The 21,911-nt window shown below is 48.7% G+C and overlaps 2 protein-coding genes across 2 annotated transcripts in view; one reads left to right on the top strand and one right to left on the bottom strand.

Moving 5' to 3' along the window:
- The first annotated feature begins 3,167 nt into the window (after nt 1-3,167).
- MAP1LC3B (microtubule associated protein 1 light chain 3 beta) lies at nt 3,168-11,972 on the top strand. The gene is made up of 4 exons (XM_050311742.1): nt 3,168-3,317; nt 5,900-5,955; nt 8,241-8,347; nt 10,373-11,972. Exons 1-4 carry the CDS (start codon nt 3,278-3,280, stop codon nt 10,545-10,547), a joined length of 378 nt encoding a protein of 125 aa, XP_050167699.1. The 5' UTR covers nt 3,168-3,277; the 3' UTR covers nt 10,548-11,972.
- Nucleotides 11,973-12,018: 46 nt separating this feature from the next.
- ZCCHC14 (zinc finger CCHC-type containing 14) overlaps nt 12,019-21,911 on the bottom strand; it is a 53,001-nt gene continuing 43,108 nt past the window's right edge. The window contains exons 9-13 of the mRNA XM_050311702.1: nt 20,897-20,988; nt 19,705-19,832; nt 19,218-19,358; nt 17,677-19,146; nt 12,019-16,323 (exon numbers count right to left, since the gene is read on the bottom strand). Coding sequence (XP_050167659.1) covers nt 16,268-16,323; nt 17,677-19,146; nt 19,218-19,358; nt 19,705-19,832; nt 20,897-20,988 — 1,887 coding nt within the window. The 3' untranslated portion in view covers nt 12,019-16,267. The remainder of the gene's footprint in view (nt 16,324-17,676; nt 19,147-19,217; nt 19,359-19,704; nt 19,833-20,896; nt 20,989-21,911) is intronic.

The following is a 21,911-nucleotide window of genomic DNA, read 5'->3' as shown; positions in this document are numbered from 1 at the left end:
AGAGAAATGAGGGGATGGTTTATAATTCTGAATGTGAAATACACTCACTTCATTGTGAGGCAGCTGATGTGGGGAAAAAATAGGAAAAGTGGGAGTTTTTCCCCAGGGAAATGCTGTGAATATCAGCTAGGTTTTGCAGTCACTGTTCATACTGTCTTTTTAACAAAAAAACACCCCAACGTTGTGGAAGACAGAACAATTGGGAAAACCTGAGGTTTTTTTACTTAACATTTAGCATAGCCTGGTGTAGACAGGAGGATCTGAGCTGGAATCCAAACCCAGCCTGTGCTCTAACCTGCTTTGTAAGTTTGGGAAATCACATCTCCTTTGCTTCCTGAAAAACTAGGGCTGACAGGGATTGCAAGAGATTATTTACCCCATCCTTCTCCCTGAGATAAGAAACGTTTCTCCCTGAACTCTTCAGAACAGATGTTTTACTAATTTCTAGTCAAATAAAAATATCCAAAGGTGATTATTCCATTTTTTTTCCTAGGGAATTTGTTCTGGTGCTCATCTACTCTTACCCTTAACCCAATGCCTAATTTCTATCGCCATTTCCAAGATGTGTAAGCTCATTATTTCTTGTCCTAGTCCCACCACATGCAGAGAAGAGCTAATTCCCTCCTGCTCTGCAGCAACCTTTTGCATATTTGAAGACAATGTAATGTCCCCTTTTGGTTATGTCTCCTCTTCTTCAGCCTAAATGCTTTGTAAATTGTTCTAAGGCCAGGATGAAAATGCTCTCTGGCTCAATTTTTAAAGGGCTCTGTTCCAGCACAGTCACTGAGTCTGAAGCAAAAGCATTTTCCAAAGCATCATTTTCTCACTAGGGATGGGGAACTGTGCTGATCCCAAAGGCTATGTCCATGCTGTCATTCCAACTGCTCCTAACACCTTCCTCAAATCCAGACTCTCCAACTGTCTGTGCTGTCGACACGCAGACATGGGTGAAGGCTGAGATGAGGAGGGAAAGGTCAAGCGGGTCTCGGTGTGGATCTAAGTTTCCTTCTCACAGTCTCTGCGGATTATTTATGAGAGGAACATGTGATAGCCCAGCCTGTCAGCAGATACTCTGATTGTGGCTCTCCCCAAGCACCATATGGATGCTTTCAGCCAGAGCTGCAGCCCTGCTAACAGGCGGTTTGTGGATGCAAACCACCCGACACACAGAGCTCGGAATTGTCAGCCCTGGCACCAGGACTCACCTGTACACCCCAAAAAGAACACTATGTGTTTTTTACCAGGGCTCATCCTCCTGCCTTTAGCCCGTAGAGATGATTTTGAGAGCATGGTGCAATTTCCTCAGCCTGGAAAATGTTTTTTTTAAAGGTGGACATTTAAATAAAGAAGAATCCTGTTAACACAGAAATCTGAGGTTGCTAGTTTAAGTTGCAGATGTATCAGCCTTCTGCTGATCATCCACATGTCTCACCTGTTATCCCTGGGCAGTGATGTGATGGACAGAGAATTCATACACCTTAAGGCTGTTTTTCCTTGTTAGTCACAATTTTAATGACCTCATAATTATACACCACCGGAACTGTATGACCCTGAATCACAAAATTAGGTAATGAACACTCATTCCTGCGTGGAACACAGCTTCACTCCAACTTCAATGTTCATCATTCCACCCCAAGAATGCAAAAACACTGCTAATCTCTAAAATGGTTAGAAAACTGCCCTTCTCCCTGTACTCCTAAGGATACTGCTGGCTGCAGCTTCCTGTCCCTTAGATTGCACAGCAAGATCATGTAGCCCTATTGTTGCAAAATCATCCTTAAATTTCAAAACACAGTGCCAGGAACGTATGTGAGAGAAAGAGAAAGAAAAAGAGATGCAGCTGAAAGGCTCCAGCCAACAGCTTGTGTCAGAAAGCTGCTAAGGAGGAAACAGTTGGGCAGTTTTAATCACAACGCGGAATCTGCGACTGAAATTGTGATTTAATCAATTCCTCACAAACCGCACAAGACAGGGTGGTGGCTTCCAAGAGAACTGGAACACCTGCTCCTAAAATTTTGTTCCCCAAATGTGAACTTTACCATACACTTATGTCAATGTGATGGCAAACTGATGGCAAATCATTAAGAGCACATGTTGCTGAGGGGGGACATGGTGGGCCACTCCAAGGTGGTCATGGCTGCGTGTTCGTGGAACCATGGAATAACGGAATATCAGGCTGGAGGAGACCTCAAGGTCCAACCTTTCTTGGCAAAAGCACAAGATGACTCTGCTAGACATGGTGGCTGAATCTGAAAAAGCGTCCAGTCTCGTGGAGAATCCACCACTTTCCTGGGGAGATTATTCCTTTTTGTCACGGAGGGGGGGACTCTGTCAGGGCATCCCGAGGCAGCCATGGCGTTGTGTCACTGAAGGGGTACCCTGACAAGGTGCTCTGACGCGACCATGCTGTGTGTTGCTGTGGGAATGCACCGTCAGGGCACCGAGGCACCCATGGCTGTCGTTTGCTGAGGGGGGCACTGTCAGGGCGCTCTGAGGTGGCCATGGCTGTTCATCGCTGATGGGGTACCAGTGCCGGGGCACTGTGAGGAAACATGGCTGTGTGTCGCTGAGGAGGAACGTGGCAGGGCACCGAGGTGGTCACGGCTGTGCGTCACTGAGAAGGGACACGGCAGTGCACTGAGGAGAGACACTGTCAGGGCACTGAGGCAGCCATGTACGTGTGTTGCTGAGCAGGGACACTGACAGGGCACTCTGGGGCAGCCATGGCCTGGTGTTGCCAAGGAAGCACACTGAGGTGGCCATGGCTGCGTGTCGCTGAGCAGGGGGCACGTCAGGGTGCTCTGAGGAGGCCATGGCTGTGTGTCACCAAAGAGGAACGAGGCCTGACACTGCGGTGACCATGGCTGCGTGGTGCACTGAGGTGCAACGCTGCCAGGGCACTGCGAGGCAGCCATGGCTGTGTGTCACTGAGGAGGAACATGTCAGGGTGTTTCAAGGCAGCCACGGCTGTGCGTTGCTGTGGGGATACACTGTCGGAGCACTCTGAGGCGGCCTTGGTTGCGTGTCACCGAGAGGTGACATCGCAGGGCACCGGGGCCGGCCATAACCACACACCGAACAGACCCGGCGGCCGCTGCCGGCCCCGCCACGCTCAAGATGCCGGCGGCGGCGAGGCGGGGCCGGGCGGTGACGCGCGGGTCAGCTGACGGCCGGGCGGCCGCGGCGGCGGCGGGGGGCGGGCGCCGGCACTCGGGGGTGTCGCTGCCGCCGCGCAGAGCCACCGCCGGGCCGCGCCGCGCCGAGCCCAGCCGCCGCCATGCCCTCGGAGAAGAGCTTCAAGCAGCGCCGCACCTTCGGTGAGCGCCCCGGGGAAGGGACGCGGCGGGGAGAGCGCGGGGGGAAAAGGCCCGCTCCGGCCCGGCCGGGCTGCGGAGGCGGCGCTGGCTGCGGGGACGGGGGAGTATCGGCGGAGCGGAGCGGGGAGGGGCTGGCGGCGGGGAGATCCTCGGGCAGCCCCTGTTGACAGCGGGCCCGGTGTCGCCCCGGTGTCCCGGCCTGCTCGGGGCTGAGGTGGAACCAAACCCCGGCCCGGCCTCAACGGCTTGTTTACCCCGCGGACAGCCCGGCAGTGGGGGCCGGGGGGGTTCGGGGTGCCGGGGCTTTAGCGGGGTGTGCGGTGGCAGCAGTGCCGTGCCCGGGATGAGATCTGGGCTTGGCGTGGGGAGAGCTCCTCAGCACATTATCCATTATCGACTGCAAAACTCCCAGGAGCCTGGAAACATCCCTGGTGTGTGTGCCAGGAGCTGGGCCTGCCCTTCCCTCCGGTGTCTGCTCAGTGTCCGGCGGCCTCTGCGCCAGTGGCAGCGGAACTGAAGCTCCGCTCGCAGTCGGTGCTGGCGCGGGGTGAGGATTTCTGTGCCCGGGGAGCTGCGAGGGGACCGGGGCGTGGGGCTCCTGTCTCTGCGTGGTCACTGAAAACCAGCAAGGCATCGAAAAGAGCTGTGTAATGATGGCTGGGAAAATGAGATTAGCCCCTTTCGAGAAGGAACAGCCTTGATTAGAGCGGTGCCAAGGCTTGTGTGTGTGCTCGGGATGGGCCCAGAGCAGTCGGAGGGCTCGGTACTGCTCATGTGTGTCAGTAAGGTAGGCTGGAGCGCTCCGAGGGTAACAAGAACTGGCAGCGTAACCTATTTCTGCATGAACTACGAAATCCCGTACGGGAGATGGAATTGGTGGAAGTAATTGATCCAGATTTTCCTTTCTTTCTGCCTTTGGGTTAAAGTCAAGCTGCTTAAAAGAGCTTTGTGATGTGCCCACCCTTGCCTTTGCTGTGCTGTAAATGCGAGCTATTCCCTGCATTGAAGCGGGGAGAATTTTGGTCTAACAGAGGCTGTGTTTATGCTGCCCCCTTTTTTGGAGCTTTCCAAAACTGTTGTTGACCCCATCGCCTGTCAGCAGCCTCTGTGGCAGGTATTAAGTTCAGCTAGGATGGCAGCCAAGCAGTTGCCACTGCAACTAATGTCGTCAGAGAACAGTGTTTATCTGTGGCTGACTGAGGCCTGATTTTGAACATGCCGCATACAATAATCTCCATGATTTGTCCGGTTTATGTCCCTCCTCCTCCCGGTAGTTCTGCTAAGTAACATTGCCAGGAACAGACCTGTTTCAGCTGAGAAGTTAGTCTGACCTCTCTGCACTTGCCAGGTTGATGGTTGGTTCTCACTCACTCCCCGTATCTCTTGTGTTTCTGGTTAATCTTAAAAAGTGTTTTAATGAGGTAGAAATCTCTGCCCTTGAAGTGTTCCTGCTGGGCTGTGGGAGCGTGGCTCGGGATGTGGGGCAGGGTGGCTTTCAGGTGAAGGCTTTGCATGCTCCTTGCCTTAGTTCTGCTTGATTCACCTCCACCTTCAAACCGTGATTCACATGAGTTGCATTTCCTCGTGAGAAGGCACACGGATGTGTTCCATGGACACAAACATGGGCTAATGGAGACTGAGTGATGTTGTTGCCGAGTGACGGGACGGGCAGTGTCCTGCCATTAGCATTCCAGCAGGGAGCTGGGCTGAGTGCTTCTCTGCCCTGAGCAGCACCTCTCCCTAGGCAGGTGTGTGTTAGAGCCGTGATGCAACACTAAATCATCTCTCTGAAGGCTGTTTGTAACGTGGAGATGGCCTGGAAAGCCCCGTCCCGCTGAAAACAACCAAAGGGGTTAAAATTGAGTTCACTGAATCTGAAAGTAGGCAGGGGATACACAGCAGCCTCTGAAAGCGACTGGCCTGTTTACTCTGCCTCTTGTACTTTAGCCTGGTTCATATCTGTTCTAATAATATTTCTGTCTGAGGAGAGGTGAACTTTATCCTGAAGGCTGGCACAGAGAGGGGCAAAGTGTGCCAGGTACCTCAGGACCTCCAGCAGCTCCTGCAGCAACGGGTGTGGCACAGTCAAAATAAAACCTGGAATTCAGTAACACGAGAGTGCACGGTGAAAGCTGACCCAGCCAGGCTTCGGCCAGTCCTGGGACTCGGATAATTGTTGACCATTTCCTCTTCTGGGATCTCACAGAAATAGCACAGGGTATTTAGGCGTTAACTTTGGTGGTGTAATTTGAGGCCGTAAATTTATGAGGTGAAATGTCTGCCTCAGTGGGCAGAAAGTGAGGGGACTGGGGAGGAAACGACTTCTTTTAACACTTTCTAGGAGTGCCGGGCAGGTGCACACAACACTTGTCACCTTGGGTTAAAGAGCAGAGGATCAGCTGTCACAGGAGAGGTTGTACTCCTTGACAGCACTGTCCCATTTGGAAACTGCTTTGCCTGAATTCCCTCTTCTGGGTTTTCCTGACATGCAGTCTCTCTCTTCAGTGCTGAGGAAATAGGGAATAACAGCATTAACTGGATGCTTAAACAGATTTTTTTTTATTTTTTTAAATCTCTTGCAGAGCAAAGAGTGGAAGATGTACGACTGATTCGAGATCAGCATCCAACTAAAATACCAGTAAGTTCAATTCTTTCTATTTTTCCCTTCAGTTTCCAGTCTCATGTTCTTTTTAGCAGTTAGAAAAGGCTGTTGTGAGGAGACCAAATGAAAACGTGGCTGTTCAGGGTGGTTAAACCTGGGTTTAAGGGACATTCTCAGAGGAGTAAGCTCAGTGTGGTGGAACAAGGTGCTCTCTGGGGAGGGGGGAAGGGGGTTTCCGGTGTGTTACAGTTTTGTGTTGTAGAAAACCACACTCCAGCTGAGCTCTGAGATCCTTCTGAGTGCTCAGCTCCTCTCTCTCAGTGGTTTTCTCCTCCAAAAGAAAAGTCTGCACAGACTCATCAAGAAGAATACACAGATATGGATTTGATCAGCGGTCTGTGCTGAGAAGGACAGAAATGCTTTTCTTCTGGGAAATGGGGCTGTGCTTGAGGTCTCCAGCAATGCTGCTGGGCTGTCAAACTCCTCCAGCTTTCCTCACATTGGATATCAGCCCTCACCTTATCACTCTTTAGCTGGTCAGCTCCAAATGCTGCCTGAATTTGTGTTTTCTTTTATTTATGGCATCCTCAAAGTTAAAAATGCAAACCATCCCAGGAAGCAAAAGGCATGGATCGTGTTCTGTTGCTGATGACTTGTTCAGCAGAGAGAACTTAATTGTACCCTCAGCCTTTGGCTCTGTGGTGAGAGCTGGTGATCCCTGTGTCTCCTGTGAAGAAACTGCTGCAAACTGTCCACGGTCCCTGAGCAAGTTCACTGACAGGAGCTGTTGTGGAAACAGAAACCAAAAGGTTTCCAGCTTTCCTTTGGCTCCAGACTCCTTCACCTGGGAGCTGTCGCTGCTGCTTTGCTGTGCACTTGGGCAGGGGAACAAGTAGTACTTTATAGCAGAGATTTTCTGACTTTTTTGGAACGTTTCATTTTCCCACAAGGCACTTTCCTAACAAATCTGTTTCCTGACCAAAATTGCTTTTTCACTCACCTTTCACAGCCCACTTGGCCAAAGTCCCCAGCTCTGACCACAGGTTGAAAGCCGTTGATTTATGGCAAAACTCTCATTTTAACTCAGCCATGCACAGATGACAAGCAAAAATTCCAAGGTACCTGAGGATGTGGTGATGCAAACTCCCAGCTATCCCAGGGGCCTGCTGGCATCCCTGGAGCCTTGCTGGGCCAGTCACTGCCTCGTTATTGTCATTAGCAGTTCTGGATGAGATAAGGTGGCAATGTCACCCTAGATAGTAAATCCCTCCTGTGCTGTCAACATCCGTCATCCTGCTGTTGGAAATACCTATTGGTTATGGTCTGACTTCTTAAAAATAGTGTGGTTTTGTTTTCCAGGGTGAGCCAGCATTTATTTAAACTGATGTAAGGATCTTTCTCTGATATAATTAAATTGGCCCAATGTCTCTTCACCTGTGCAGCTTTTTAATATCAGCACAGCCAGACCCCGTGAGCATGGAAAGGGTCCAAATGGCTGGTGTCACGTAGCTGCTGTTGATTTAAAACCAGCAAACCCCACGTGGCTGTGGAAACAGGAGCACACAAACCCTGAGATCATTTCTCAAAAGCAGGAACTATATTCAGTTGCTGGGCAGGGTGTTCCTTAAATTGGGAAATCTGCAGTTTCTCTGTGAATTGAGTGGTTACTGCATAACAGTTCTGTCAGAATTACTGGTTCCTGAACGTGCTGTCTTGAGGAAATTCTCTCCCTAACTTGGAGATTTGAGGGTTTATACCCTTTGAAAGTAGCTTTTTCTCATGCATTAGAGTAGCCATGGAAGGTGAATGAAACAGCAGAGTCATCTGGAGGTGCAGTTCTTAGACTGAAACTGGAGAAATGGCCTGAAACTGGAGAAATTCTAGGGAAAACTGCTTCAGCTGGCACACTTCCCCTGGTCAGCCACTGCATTGTGTTAGAGGGAAGTGGGCTTGATCTTTCCTTGGATTTCCTTGTTGCTGGGTAATTCAGTGCTGGATTAAATGATTCCAGGAAAGGAACTGTTCTAAAGCTGCACTGAAGCTGGGGAAGTGTGCTGTAAAATGCCTGTGTGCTACCCCTCCATGCAGTGACCCTTGCAAACAGAACAGAGGAGCACGTGAAGATAATTTAATTATCATAGAAACATACATTTTTTACATTAGAAAAGACCTTTAAGATCATGGAGTTAATTGTTCCTTTTCAGGTTTGAGATGCTGCATTCACAAATGAAGGGAAATGGAGCTTGGAGGGGGGAGGTGAGGGCACCAGACACTGTCCCTGCCTTTCACATCTGCTCCTTTCTGTTTGTGTTTCCTCTTAGGTGATCATCGAAAGGTACAAGGGAGAAAAGCAGCTTCCAGTTTTGGATAAGACCAAGTTCCTGGTGCCGGATCACGTCAACATGAGCGAGCTAATCAAAATTATCAGGTAGTGTGCTGGGGTTTCAGTGTGAGCTGCATCAGGCTTGGACTGGGATGTTCTGTGAATTCCCCACCAGGTATATGCACTTGGGAACTCTGAATGGAAAATTCATCTACTGAGCACTAGGACAAATCCAGGAGAAGGTGCTTTTCCTTTAGCTTTTCTGGAAAAAACCCACTCTGAGAAGAGCTGAGCTGTTAGTCTGCTTCCAGGAGAAATAACTGGTTCCCAGAGCTGTAGGAGGGAGTCTGGGGCTGTGAATCCCTGTCTAACGTGGGTCCTCCTGGCCCAGGGCTCCGGCACTTCCTGCGTGGCTATTTTGGGATGCCTTCTCAGTGTTCTGCCATGGAGTCCCCCTCTGGAGTGCCTGCCTCTTCCCACCCACTGGGAAGGGGAGGTTGGGCTCGTAGCCAGAGCAGCTTAGGGATGCTGTTGGCATTCTTTGGGAAAGGAGGCTTCCCTCAGGGACAGCGCTGAGGCCTGGAAAACACCCGCTCAGGCCAGTCTTTCTGCCCTGGCTGTTTGCACAGAGTGGCTTGAGCTCAGTTTACAGGAAAGGCAAAGGGAAACAGCCTCGGTGTGGAAGTTGTGTGGTCAGAATTGTGGTCAGAGGTTCTGGTGAAGTGCATTTCTGCTGGCTCAGCGGGACTGTTGGATCAGGAGTTCTCCAGTGGTAACTGGGAAGTGAGGAGCAAACCAGAGTTTTTATGTTGGTCATGGTATAGCAGGAGCTGGTTCATGGAGGCCACAGGCTGGGAAAACTGAGAGTTGTGCAGGGTGTCAAAACAAAAACTTTCACAAGCAAATCCCAGCTCCTACATGAGTAAGAAAGGGAGATGGGGTTTTGGAGGCAGGAACCAGGTTGCTCAAGTCTTCCAGAATTTCTGAGGAACATAAAAGGCCCTGGGCAAAGAGGTTAACTGCAAGCTGAAGGATTTTCCCACTTTTTTCCTTTGGCTTTACTGTTAATATATAACTTAGTACCAGCTAGACTTGGGCCTCAGCCAGCTCCAGTGGTGCACAGCAAAGCCTGTCCTTCCCAGCCCTTGGAGAGCTGCTGCCTTTCCTCAGCCTGCTGTCTCTGGAGTGATTAGAGCCTGGTTTTGGAAGAGTCCCTGTCCAGGGCAGTGGCTGGAAACTAAATAAATCCTTGTTTCCAGCTGCTGCTGCCTCTCAGCAGCAAGTGGGAGCAGCAGGAATCTCTTCAGATCTGTTCTTTCCTCCTTTCTTTCCACATACCCTATTTCCTCTTGCTCACTTGGTTAATCAAGTGGTAAGAGAGCCCCTCTCTGCAAACCTGCTCTCCAGGAGGCAGTTTAGCAGAAATACCCATTTCCCCCCAGCTGGAATGATCAATCCAAGGGAAACCCAGAAATGAGCTGCTCACTGTGCCAGGCAGTCTGTGCAGCCTGTTGCTCTCTGCCCTCCCCACGATGCTTCTCCTGGGAAGGGAGGAGAAGAGGGAGCAAGATGCTCCAAGGTTAAGCTCTGGCTGTTGCACAGCTGGTGGCAAAGGGAGTTAATTTAAAAGTTTGCCAGGTTTTTCAAGGAACCGTCCTCCCTCCCCATCTTCCCACGGATCTCTGGGTTTCATCCCAGTGAGATGCTGTTGAGCTGCAAGCCAAAGGTCCTGCAGCGTGTTTGCTGGTTGTACTGGGATCGCCAGGGCCAGGAGTGCCTCTTCCTTGTCCCTCCAGTTCAATGCCCTTCTGGAACATCACTTTTCCCATGAGTAAGGGCTCTGTCAGTGGATACAGGTGACTGGATTTAGTGGATAAATTTAGTAGAGCTTTGGGGTGGGCAGTCTCCTGCTGGGGCAGGGCAGGGTGGGAACATACAGGGAAAGGTGTGGAAGGGCAGAACCAGATGAGCTTTAAGGTCCTTCTGACCCAAAGCATTCCTGAATCTATGATTCCGTGGTATGTCTTGCTGCTGTCAGTGTCGGAGGCCTGTCCTTTGCCACGTGTCCTTTGCTAAGGCGAGTGGAAATGCTCACTGTGCCCCTCCTTCCCCCTCATCCCCCTTTCCCAGGCGACGCCTGCAGCTGAACTCCAACCAGGCCTTCTTCCTGCTGGTGAACGGACACAGCATGGTGAGCGTCTCCACGCCCATCTCCGAGGTGTACGAGAGCGAGAAGGACGAGGACGGGTTCCTGTACATGGTGTACGCCTCCCAGGAGACCTTCGGAGCGCGACCTTCCGCCTAGGACACGCCTAGGAGCGGCTGCTAGCCTAGGATTTTGGTTGACCCTTGGCCATCACCCCCACTCTTCCCCACACACCCCCCAGGGAAAGAACCGGATGTCACCTACGCTCTCAGTCCTTTAGCATAGTCTTGCTTTAGCAGGTGTCTCATCTCACCTTGCCTTGTTTGTGACTATTAAACAGTACAGACGAGCACCTCCAGCTTTGAAACCTGCTGTTAATAATACTCCACACAGGCACATTTCCATTTCCGGACCTGCTGAAAGGAGCCCAATTGTGCATGTGACAATTGCAGAGAAAGGGACACTCGATTGACTTTTAACAAGCAAACAGGCACCAGGGAGGAGCTAAAGTGTTTCCTGGGAGTTTGCTGCAAAATCTCCCTATGATTCCTTAAATTTATTATTTTTTTTTTTTCAAATGGGAAGGTTTCTCATGAGAGCAAATGCATTTTAATGTTCCAAAGGGGAGCTTTGTCTTCTGCAGCTCCATCAGACTCGTGCTGCAGGGAGTTGAGGCAAGGGCTTGGGGTGAGCTGGGGGAGGACAACTCTTTGTGTCTCCGGTTTTTGGGCACCGCACACTTGGGGCGGTGCCGGTTTCTGGAATACTCATACCAAACACCACAGCTTTATTGTAGTTTTAGGAAGTGTCTAATTGTAAAATACACACCTGGACAGGTAACTTTGAAATAAACTCCAGTCTGTTATGAATTTCCAATCCCTGTGTGTTCAGTGAACCACTGCTGTTCATCTGAGCTGGCTTCCAGTGATCCATATGATCATTCCCCACCCCTAGCCTGAAGGTTTGCCATTCCCTTGCCTGGGGGTCAGGGAGAAGCAGCTCAGGCCCGGGAGTCACTGTCGAGAGCTGAACAAATGAATTTGGGCATCACTGGAGCCTCCTGCCCAACCCCTGCAGGGGGTTGGGAAGCTCCCGGTGTTCCTCGAGCAGGGAGCAGGCTGTGCAGAGGAGAGTTTTCCCGTAGGACAAATCTGTGTTTTCCTCTAGTCGTCGTCAAGTGAAGCGTAGCGGGATGAGATTCCCGGTGTATCCGGTGTGTGTGCACTAACTCGTGTGTCACTGGGAGCTCACCTACTCTAACGGGGGAGAGAAGCAATACTACTGCGTCTGGCACTCACCAAGTGTACACGTTGTACCTACTACACGTTGTACCTACTCCACCTCTTTGCATGCATCTCCTTCCCAGGGCCTACTGCCCATTTTTTATTGTCCTTTGTGTTTTTACTCCGACGTAAACTTTTCGATGCAGCTTGTTCTCTGTTTAGTTCTGTTCGTGTAAGAACTTGTTTAACTCATAACTGACCGTACTTGTAATTACGACGTGATCGACTGATATTCCTGTACAAATGTTGCTTTTTTAAAATTAATACAGTGCTGATATGGATGGATTACATCCCAACTTAATTATGGCTTGCGTGGTTATTCATAGAACTTTCTGAAATGCAGAGACAGCAAAGTAATAAAAGGAATGAAAAATAATTCCCTAATTGCCAAGCTGGAGAAGCCCCCACACAGCTGAATCCCCTCTAAATGAAAACCAATGCCAACAGATTCTGTTTAACTCTTTATTTTCCATACATTAAATTTACTCAGATAAAAACATTCTAAAAATGTACAATTTAACTTTTAACAAAGTATAATAAAACATAAAAATCCCAATACCAGAATACTGGACATTTACAATTCAAAATCAAATTAGCTGAATATTAAATATTTACAAAACTATTTAAAATATTTATAAAGTTACATGCAGAATTTTGTAATACTAGAAGTGATCGAAGTAAAAGAAATGGCTCAAATGGAGCAGGAATTTCCTTCATTCCTAATGGAAAGTTATGTCCAAGAGAAGCTGTTAATCTGCACTTGAAAACACACGGGATTTGCTTTCTGCTTCAGTACCAACACGGTTCTTGCGTACGACAGGAAAATTGAAGGGAGCAAACGGGTAATTCCAAGGGTTTATCACAAGAGCTGTGGGGCCTCAACCAGCCAAAATGATTGCTACTCACAAGAGCTCCGTTATGTGGATTTTTGTCCAGATTTGCCCACATTCCTCCCATTTAACAGGTGTTCCAGACTACCCCGGCCCTCCGGCACACACAGAGCTCGCACAGCTGAGGGCAGTTGGATTTTGGGGAGGAGCGCTGCTCTGCCAGTACCACAGCCTGGTTTATCCAGGGCTGTCCCGGGGCAACTCCACACGGAACTGGCCAGCGAGGAATCGGAATTTGGGGGGGTAGCCAAGGTCTGGTGCTGGACTGGTATTTTCAGAAGTCTGGCGCTTCATTTGCCAAGTTTTAATGACCGTGGGATGGAAAGGTTTCACAAAAAGCTGAGTGTGACAGAGCTGGTTTGAATGAAACCAGTTCTGGTAAACTTAGAAACTTCCGTAACAGTTTAAATGTAATTTTAAATAGAAGAAGGGTGGAACCCTCTGACCGGTACCTCAGTTCCCTCCTTCCTCTCCTGCTGCTGGGGCAGAGCCTGGCATATTCATCAATGCTTCATTTGCAGGGTGGGGAGGAGGAGTTTGCTGGAAATTCCATCCTATTTTGAGTCCTTCCATCAGCAAATGGAAAATGCAGCTGAAACTGCACTGCACGCTGCTCTCTCCCCTGGGAAAGGCTCCTCGCTGACTCCTCACCTCCCTGCAGGGAGATGACTGGGGATTCCTTTCCCCCTCACACTGAAAAATCATTCCTATTCCACAGTGAAATCCATTTGGAGAACTAATTCTTTTTATACATATAAGACAAGGATAGGACTAAGTAACATTCTTTGAAATCACCATCTTTCAATGTACAAAAATAGGGTTTAAGAACTGGTTCCTTCAGGCAGGGCAGCTGGAACTACCATTCCAAACCAAACTGCCTTGCTTTGTAGGGTAAAAAAGATGGATTTGTGCCTTGTAAGGACAGATTAAGGATTATTTTATGGAACTAAGGTGCTCTGTTCAGACTTACCACCTTTGGTTGTTCTGGGTACAAAGTGGAGGGTGTTCACTGGCAGGTCTGAAGCCACAACTCGCTGGGATTTAGGGAAGGCTCTGAGGTTGCTGCTGGCTCACCAAACTTTTTCCTCTGACACTCGTGTTGCCTCCAGGTACTTCTGGATTTAAACTTACTCTAAAACCAGACCCAACCATTCCAAAGCATTACCCAAACACACCCATGAGCCACCTGAAGAAACATCAGCCTTAGCTTTACACAAAGGAAACAATCCCAAAGGAAGGAATGAAACAGTTTGCTGGAAACATCAGCCTTAACTCTACACAAAAGAAATGATCCTAAATAAATAAAGAAAGCTGTGGAGAAAGGAATGAAAGAGTTTGCTGGACAGAAGTTCAGTTCTACAGTCCTTTTGATATGATTTCAACTCTGTGATGAATCTCAGACACGGCTGTGCCCAGCCTTGGGCAGTAAAACAAAACACAACTGGTACAGAAATGACACTTTTTTTTTTTTTTTGCTGTTTCAAGAGGGTTTTTAACACGTGTGTTGAAATACAGTTTCTTTAAATACGATTTTAAAATACTGTTTAAAAAAAGTGAAAAAAAAAAAATAATAACAACAACGTTAAGTTTGGCTTTCAGCACATGTTCCAGGCCACTGGAGAGACCCTCAAAGCTGCACATCGTAAACATGGAACTGCACATTTCCTCGGGCATGATGCAGTGGGACAGACTGTTCCTACCATTGTCTCGAGCTCATTAAGGCAAAGTAAATTGCATTGTCAGTTTTCATCCCTTTAGTGTTGTAGGTCTGAAGGTTGTTTGGGGAACACAGGGAACGTCCTCAAACGCAGGCATAGCCAACAGGGAGCATGAGCTGGGCTGGGAATACATAAATCAGGGGGGTTCTCATTGCATAGCAGGAACAATTAGTTTTTTGTTGTTTGTTTTTTTTTTTTAAACCAACTGTTCTGCAAATTTAGGTTTTGGGTTTCCCAAAGCTGTGAGCTGCAAGTCCCTCTCTGGGCCGAGTGTGGGTTCTGCCCACCCCACGTTCCCGTGCCTCTCCTGACACTCAGTGATCCCACCTGCCTTCCCAGCCAGGCTGAGACCGCCCTTGGAGAGAGCGGGACACAAGGATGGCCCAGAACGTTCCTTTCCTATGACCTTGGCCCAGGGAGGTCTGAACTCTCATCCCCCTCACACCGCCCCGTCTCTGCACCGCTCCCAAACCCTCGTGCTCCGAGAGGACTTCCCGAGTGAGAGTCACTGCGCCACTACAAATCCTATGGATTCATCCTGCTGTGGTTTAGAAGAGTGTAAGGAATACCTCCAAGTGTAAACAAGGCTTCAGACTTTAAAGGTGTCTCCCAAATTACAGGATGCAAATATCTCTGTCAGGCATTTTTAAAGAGAAGGCCTCACCCATTTAATGCCATCAAATTCCCGGCGGGAGCCATGAGGATTAGGATCTTCTTTCAACCAGACAGGACCAAAGTGTTTCAAATTAGCAGTTCGAGATGGGTTTGGCTTCCTCTCGAGTCCTAATTTAGATTTGTCACCCACAAATGATGGACTAAGTAGTTTAACACCAAAGCTACTCATCTACAACCTACTGCAACGAAGGAGGCCGACAAGAAATCCTTCCAAGTCTTGATAATAATGAAGTTTTACTACCTTTTACATGTTTGACTCCCACCACTCCTGAATCCTGGGGTAGGAGTCAAAGGGTATTTTTATATAAAGTAAAGCAAAAGCTTATAAACTCTGCTGCCAGAGTTCTTGGTTGGTTGGTTTGTTTTTAGGATGGTTTAAAATTCATTTACAAAAGCAGAATAATAAGGTTTCTGTGAAAGAGACCTATATACAGTAACAGGACGTAAAGGTTTTGTGTATTACAGGAAAATATCCTTGAAGCCTTTATGACTCTGGAGTCTCTGGGACTTGGACCCTTGGAAACTAAGTTTATTCCAGTGCTGGGAACTCAGCACTAGATGGCAATAGGTGAGACAATGAAGCACAAGTTTGTTTCCAGAAGGAACCGAAACTGTCGTGTGTGTTCTTTTGGAAGGGAAAGGAGAGACTTTTTAGGATTTTTATTGTGGAATTAAGTCCCATAAGCCTGCTGGTGCCAATTTGTAAAGGTTGGAACTTCTTTGCCTCTTGCACTGGTCTCAGAGTGACACTGTCTGCTAAAAGTGCAGAAAGCTTGAAGAGTTTTACATTCTTCTGTAGTGCAATCCTTAAAAATCCCAGAGATTAGTGCCTGATCACTTTTGAAAAAAAGTAGACATTTTACCTAGCCCAGGGGTGCCAAAGTCCTTCTGGCCACTCCTACCTTCCTCCTCCAGCTTCCAACTCCGAGCAGAGCTGCCCTGGAAAAGTTTCACCTCAGAAAGTCCACATATGGCAACATTCTCCAGCTAAAAAATGTACATTGGCTGTTGTACTTGCAACAGAAATGCAGCTGGACAGCTCCACCATCCATCACCCGTCCGTCCGTCCGTCCAGAACGCATCGGTCCGAGGACACATAGTCAGGAGTTCCAATGAGATCCAAGCTCGAATTTGGCAATCAAAACTGGGTTGGATGCACCCCTAAGCTAGATTTTCTACCTAGTCTAATAAAGTAAAGCACCTTTGGATTAAAAAATACATTAAGCTTAACAGCAACTGGACGTCTCAGTTTTGCAGTTCAATCTCCGTCGTTCTCCATGGCTTTTGGCATCTTTGTGCCAGGTGGGAAAACATCAGTCTGTGGAGTCCAGACTTTCGGAGGGAGGAGCATATTTCAGCCTGAACGTACCTGGGGAGAGGAACAGAGGAATTAAACATCAACCTTCCACATCTTTTACATCTCAGAACTTCCCAAACCAACCCACTGCTTATTAGACATGGAAAGTGGTACTCGAGAATAACATGGCTTGGATGGAGTTCTAGGGCTGGCAAAAATTTGTTTCATGGAAACACAGAATCACGGGATGGTTTGGGATGAAGGGACCTTAAAGATTACCCAGTTCCACCCCTTGCCATGGGCAGGGACACCTTTCACCAGCCCAGGTTGCTCCAAGCCCTGTCCAACCTGGCCTTGGACACTTCCAGGGATGGGGCAGCCACAGCTTCTCTGGACAACCTGTGCCAGGGTCTCACCACCCTCACAGGGAAGGATTTTCTTCCAATATCCCATCTAGCCCTGCCCTCTGGCAGTGGGAAGCCATTCCCCTTTGTCCTGTCACCCCATGCCCTTGTGAAAAGTTTGGGAAAGTTTAAATGGAAATTTAATTAATGAAATGAAATCCATCTTAAAAACACATCAGAGCCTGCTGCATTTCCCAGTCAGGACTGACAAGGCAGCAGCACTGCTTCCCCTTGGCCACTATAAAAACATTCACCACAGGAATTCCACTCATTATTTACCTTTTAGTGCTGCTGTAAATTGCTACCCCAATACCTGACACTTCAGTTAATTTATAGTGTCCAAATGCTTGAGACCATCTACAAATGATTCCAGGCAAAGGCTACAGACAAGACACGATGTCAAACGGAATCTTCACTCCTCTGAAAGTTCCTATTTCATTTTTTAAGGCCACACCACTTGCAAATTATCTCAACATGGTATGACAATCAAAATCAAAAAGAAAAATGGGACTAAAATGCTCTTGGCAAAGCAGCATTTCTGTTTCAGTTGCTTCCCACCTGGAATTAAGGATTCAGCTCTCTCCTGGGGAAGCCTATGTGGAAGCAACATGTGCTGTAAAATAATTATAGCAGCAAACAGGACCTTCAGGAGTATTTGAACAATAACTGTTCAGATAAGTTATTATTTTGGGGAAGAAGGGAAAAGAAACAGAGGTTTCAGTTTGTAAAATACCAGGGGAACTTGCAATTATAACCAAAGCTGACCTAGATGACAGCAGCAACAATTCTGCTGCAACCTGTCCACAGCAGCTCTCTCCCTCCCTGGATGCTTCTCTCCTTCCCAAAAATGGGAGGAACCCCCCCAGAATACCAGGGGTTTTAACAAGGCCTGACGGGTCTGCCCAAAATTCAGTCACACCTTTAGCAAATACAGCTCAAGAACAAGACCTTTTTACACAAGCTGGAAATTCCAAGAAGCCACCAGACCCCCTCGAGCCAAAGCCGCACACCCCGCCTTTACCTTGTCTGTTGAAATCCATGGGCGGCTGTTTGCAGTCCTGAGCTCTGTGCCCGCTGGCCCCGCAGTTGTAACAGGAGAGGTTCCCGTTTTTTTTGTGGCTCGAACCGTTGCCGTTGCCCATCATTCCCTGTGCCTGGTACACCCCGGCCGTCCCTGCCATAAAGTTCTGCATGGGGGGCACGGCGAAGGTGGACTGTCCGGCCATGACGGAGTCGGGGGCCAGGCCGCTGTTGTAGGCCGTGTGCACCACGGGGAACGTGGTGCTGCTGTTGTACTGCTGCGTGTTGATGTAGCCGTTGCTACACAGGGGGTTGAAGGGCAGGAAGGGGAAAGTAAACATGGAAGGTCCTGAAAAGGGGTGCTGGAAGTAGTTGGCGTAGCTGACGGTCATGCCGCTGGAGCCGCAGTTGCCGCTGCAGCCGCAGGAGCTGCACACCATGCACCCGGGCGGCTGCGGCGGCGGCTGCTGGTGGTGGTGGTGGTGGTGGTTCTGGTTGGGGACCGGGATGCTCCCTGCGGATCCGCTGCTGCTGCTGCTGCTGCTGCTACTGCTGCTGCTGCTGCTGTAGAAGTTGTTGTCGGCGACGGAGGAGAGCGTGGGGCTGGAGCTGGGCGCGGGGCAGCTGGGTAGGTTGGCCATGGTGGCGAAGGACGGGGACGGGTGGCTGCTGGAGGAGGCCGCGTTGCTGTTGGCGCAGAAGCTGCCCTGCATGGGCGCCACGGGCACGCTGCTCATGGCAGAAAAGGCAACTTTGGTGTTGGCTGTGTACAGAGCAGTCCGGGGGTTGATTATTGCAGGGGACACCGTGATTTGCATATTACTGGAGCAGGAAGTCTGTCCGGCCATGGCAGAGTCGGTAGGAAGAGACGAAGACACCAGGAGTTTGATGGGTGGACGAGCCACGTGGAAGACTGTGCTGGATGTTACCGTGGCAGCAGTGCTCGTTTCCACTATGAGTCCCGGCTGCTGAGCTGGTTTGATCACTCTGTCCAGACTGGAAGCGTGGACGACTTTGGTTCGAGGCCCAAAGTTCATGGTGGAGGTGGGTGAGCTGCTCTCAGTGGCCCCCGACAGCACCTGCAGGGGTTGGTGGGGAGAAGACGCAGACATGACATCGACCACTGCATTCCCAAAGCCCTTTTCCATCTTTATGCTGCCCCTCGATCCAGAAGAAACTTTATTCCTTTCTTCCAAAGACAAAAGCGAATGCACAGACGACGAGAGCAGCTTCATGTCTGCGCTGCCGCGGTCGGATTTGTGCACGGTGCTGAGCATTCGGATGGGCGGGATGTGTGTGGGGGCCGCTGCCATCATCTGCATGGGCAGGGCGTGGTGGCTGGACGGGCTGGAGCCCGCGTCGTTCTGCACGGGCAGGACCTGGGCCGTGGGGCGGGCGGAGCTCGAGGGGAAATGGTTCAGCAGCATCACCGGCTTCTCCTTCTCGGAGCCGTCCAGGTGGATCTCCAGCCCTGGGGACACAAGAGCTGTGAGAGCAGCCCTGGGCAGGGCACGGGCACCGCGCTGGGGGGGCTCTGCTTACGTCTCTCGTTCTCCTCGGCGCTGTCCGAGCTCTCCTCCCGTGTCTGGATCCCCATGGGGCTGGAGGAGGAGCTGGAGTACTCGGAGGAGCTGCCCTCCCGGGGCAGGGGGTGGGCTGGCTGGTCCACATCCACTCGCAGCTCTGCAGGAAAAGAGAGTGGGAACACGAGGGGTAACACCAACCTGACTGGATCTCATGACAACTGTACTGGGACACCAACACATAGGAATGCTCAGGATTTACAGGGACACATGTGGAGGCAGAACAGTCTGACTAGAGCATTGGCCATTCCCATGGGAGCCATGGAGGGGAACTACTTTTCATTGCCCTCCATATTCACAGAAGCTGGACTTTTTGCTTGCTCCCTATTAAGCCAAAGGTATTTTGGAAGGTGAAGCTTGGTGGAAAAGCAGCACAAGAAGGAGCCTGATCTTGTGCATGGACAGCTGAGCCCCAAGAGCACAGCAGTGTCCTCTGCTGTTCTTACCTGCAGCGTGGTTGCCCCGGATACTCTGGATAGGCCCCACGTGGGAAGTGGGGGGAACCCTTGCCACTCCACTGCTGGTCACTGACGAAGGTGTTGAAGGGTTTAGGCACCGTTTCTCAGATTTTTCTCTACAGGGAGACAGAGAAAAGTATGAAGAAACAAAAACTGGCTAAAGCACAATCACAAATAAATCCATTTCTGAATGAAACCAAAGCGCACAGAGCCCATTAAACAATCCTCTGAATGTTATGCTCATTTCAAATGGAAACATTTGGAAATCACATCAATCCTGACCCTAACTGCCAGCAATGAGGTTTGGATTATCTACCATCTGATTACAACAATAATGCTCTTATTTGTACAGGGCAAAACATCACCAAAGGTTGCCTAAATTCTAAGATTCCATCACATGTTACATCAGCATATCTCAAACCCAGCCGTGCACACCAAACCCAAAGAGAAGCCAAACACAGTCCCAAGTTTTCATTTTCCAAACACACTCTGGAAAAACTAAGACTGCTGAAAAATGCTGTCACAGAGCTTTGATAAACAGGCCTGGATTTGAATTTGTAATCGCTTTTTAAGTAACTGTGGTGGCTTCAGTATAAACACTTCCCTCTAAGTGGAGTTGTAAAAGCCAGGACAAGCTGCTGCATCAGTCTCCCCAAAGGGCTGTCACAGCTGCCTGGGGTCACTGTAGGACACTGAGGCAGCTCCCAAAGTAGCTGTGCTCCATCCACATGGACTGGGAGCCAAAAATCTCTCAGTTCCTAGGAGGAAAAAGTCCTGCTGGGCACCCTGACTTTGACTGTGCATCCCCTGGGATTGCAAATCCTACAGCTCCCATCAGTCTCAGGTGGATGGGAAGCCCAAAATCTAGGTGGCCTTTGCAATACCTATGATACAAGTTTAAAAAAACCTAACCAACAACATGTATCTTTTGTAGATTATTTAAATAATTGATTATCCTTATCACAACCCTGAAGAGGCAGCAGTAAAACAGGAAGTAAAAAATACTATCTGGTAAGTTCCCTTTTCAAGAGTTTTTCAAAGTAACTGCAGAGGAAGGGAGATAAGAAGCATCCATATCAACATGTAGGGATCCTGGTGGCTTTGTGGTCTGTAAAACAGCAAAAGCTTGCATTCAATATTTTATGACCTTAAAAAGAGGGTTGCCCCAGCCCTCACTTACTTCTCCAACTCCAGCTGGGTCTTGAGCTTCTTCTTTGCTCCCATGGTGAGGGACTCAAACTTATTCAGATCTTCCTCAGTAAGACTCAGAAACTTGGAAAGAAAAAATATGTGCTTAGTTTTACAGCCTGAAAAATTCTTATTCATATTTTCAATGAGGAGCAATTCCAAAAGACAACTTTTAAGCCATTGTTAAACATTGTTAATTCAAAGCAACCCTGTACTCCAGTTCTGAATTATATAATCAGTGTAAAATAAAAGTGTGGGGGACTGGCATGAAACATCTCTAGATTAAATGTAATTAGGTGTGTGTTTCTATGAACCAGTCACAATAAAGATGAAGGAACTCGTGTATGTATTAAAACAGAATTAAATTAAAATAGACCTTTGTGCTATCAATGAGTTTAAGTACCTGTTTCTCTTAGAAAATCACTCCAGTTTTCCTAGTGGTGTCACTTACCACAAAGTACAGCTGTCTCATCAGTCTAATTAGAAAATTTACTCCAGTGAACTTTATAATACTCCAGTAAATTTTATAATAAAATACAGAGATAGAATAGGAAAGCGAAATATAGACATTAATATTGTATTAAAATGAAAGTCAGCAAACTATGGATAATAATAATAATAATTGCTTTTTTAAAAACATACTGGAATATGCAGTTTTGCTACTTTAATAAAGAAGAAACCCCTATATATCCTCTTTCATATAATGAAGAAAATCAAATCAGAAGACTCTGGGAAGAGATTAGAATTAAATATCCTATAACCAGCACAAAGCCATCCCTGGCTCAAGCCAAGCCCTCACTCCACTGGAGGGCGTTCGAGGCCAAAAAACAGAGGACAAGGAATTTCCCCAACGGAGCTGAGGAAATGCTGTAAAATACTCTGTTTAGATTAAACCCAGCACACACAAGTATTATTTGTGACTCCTAAAATGCAAATACATGAGAGATGATTTTTCCATGAGAATTTCTGCAAACAAAACCCACTCATACACACAGTGTTCACACCAC

This window comes from Myiozetetes cayanensis, unplaced genomic scaffold, assembly GCF_022539395.1.
Source record: "Myiozetetes cayanensis isolate MyiCay16 unplaced genomic scaffold, myiCay2020 scf16, whole genome shotgun sequence".
NCBI classification, from domain to species: Eukaryota; Metazoa; Chordata; class Aves; order Passeriformes; family Tyrannidae; genus Myiozetetes; species Myiozetetes cayanensis.
This window is presented reverse-complemented; position numbering and strand designations above follow the sequence as displayed.

Bases quoted from the DNA above. Each gene is read 5' to 3' on its own strand.
- MAP1LC3B (XM_050311742.1), top strand. From the start codon at position 3,278: ATGCCCTCGGAGAAGAGCTTCAAGCAGCGCCGCACCTTCG. The intron at 3,318-5,899 runs GTGAGCGCCCCG...AATCTCTTGCAG, and splicing joins CAAGCAGCGCCGCACCTTCG to AGCAAAGAGTGGAAGATGTA. The intron at 8,348-10,372 runs GTAGTGTGCTGG...CCCCTTTCCCAG, and splicing joins GAGCTAATCAAAATTATCAG to GCGACGCCTGCAGCTGAACT.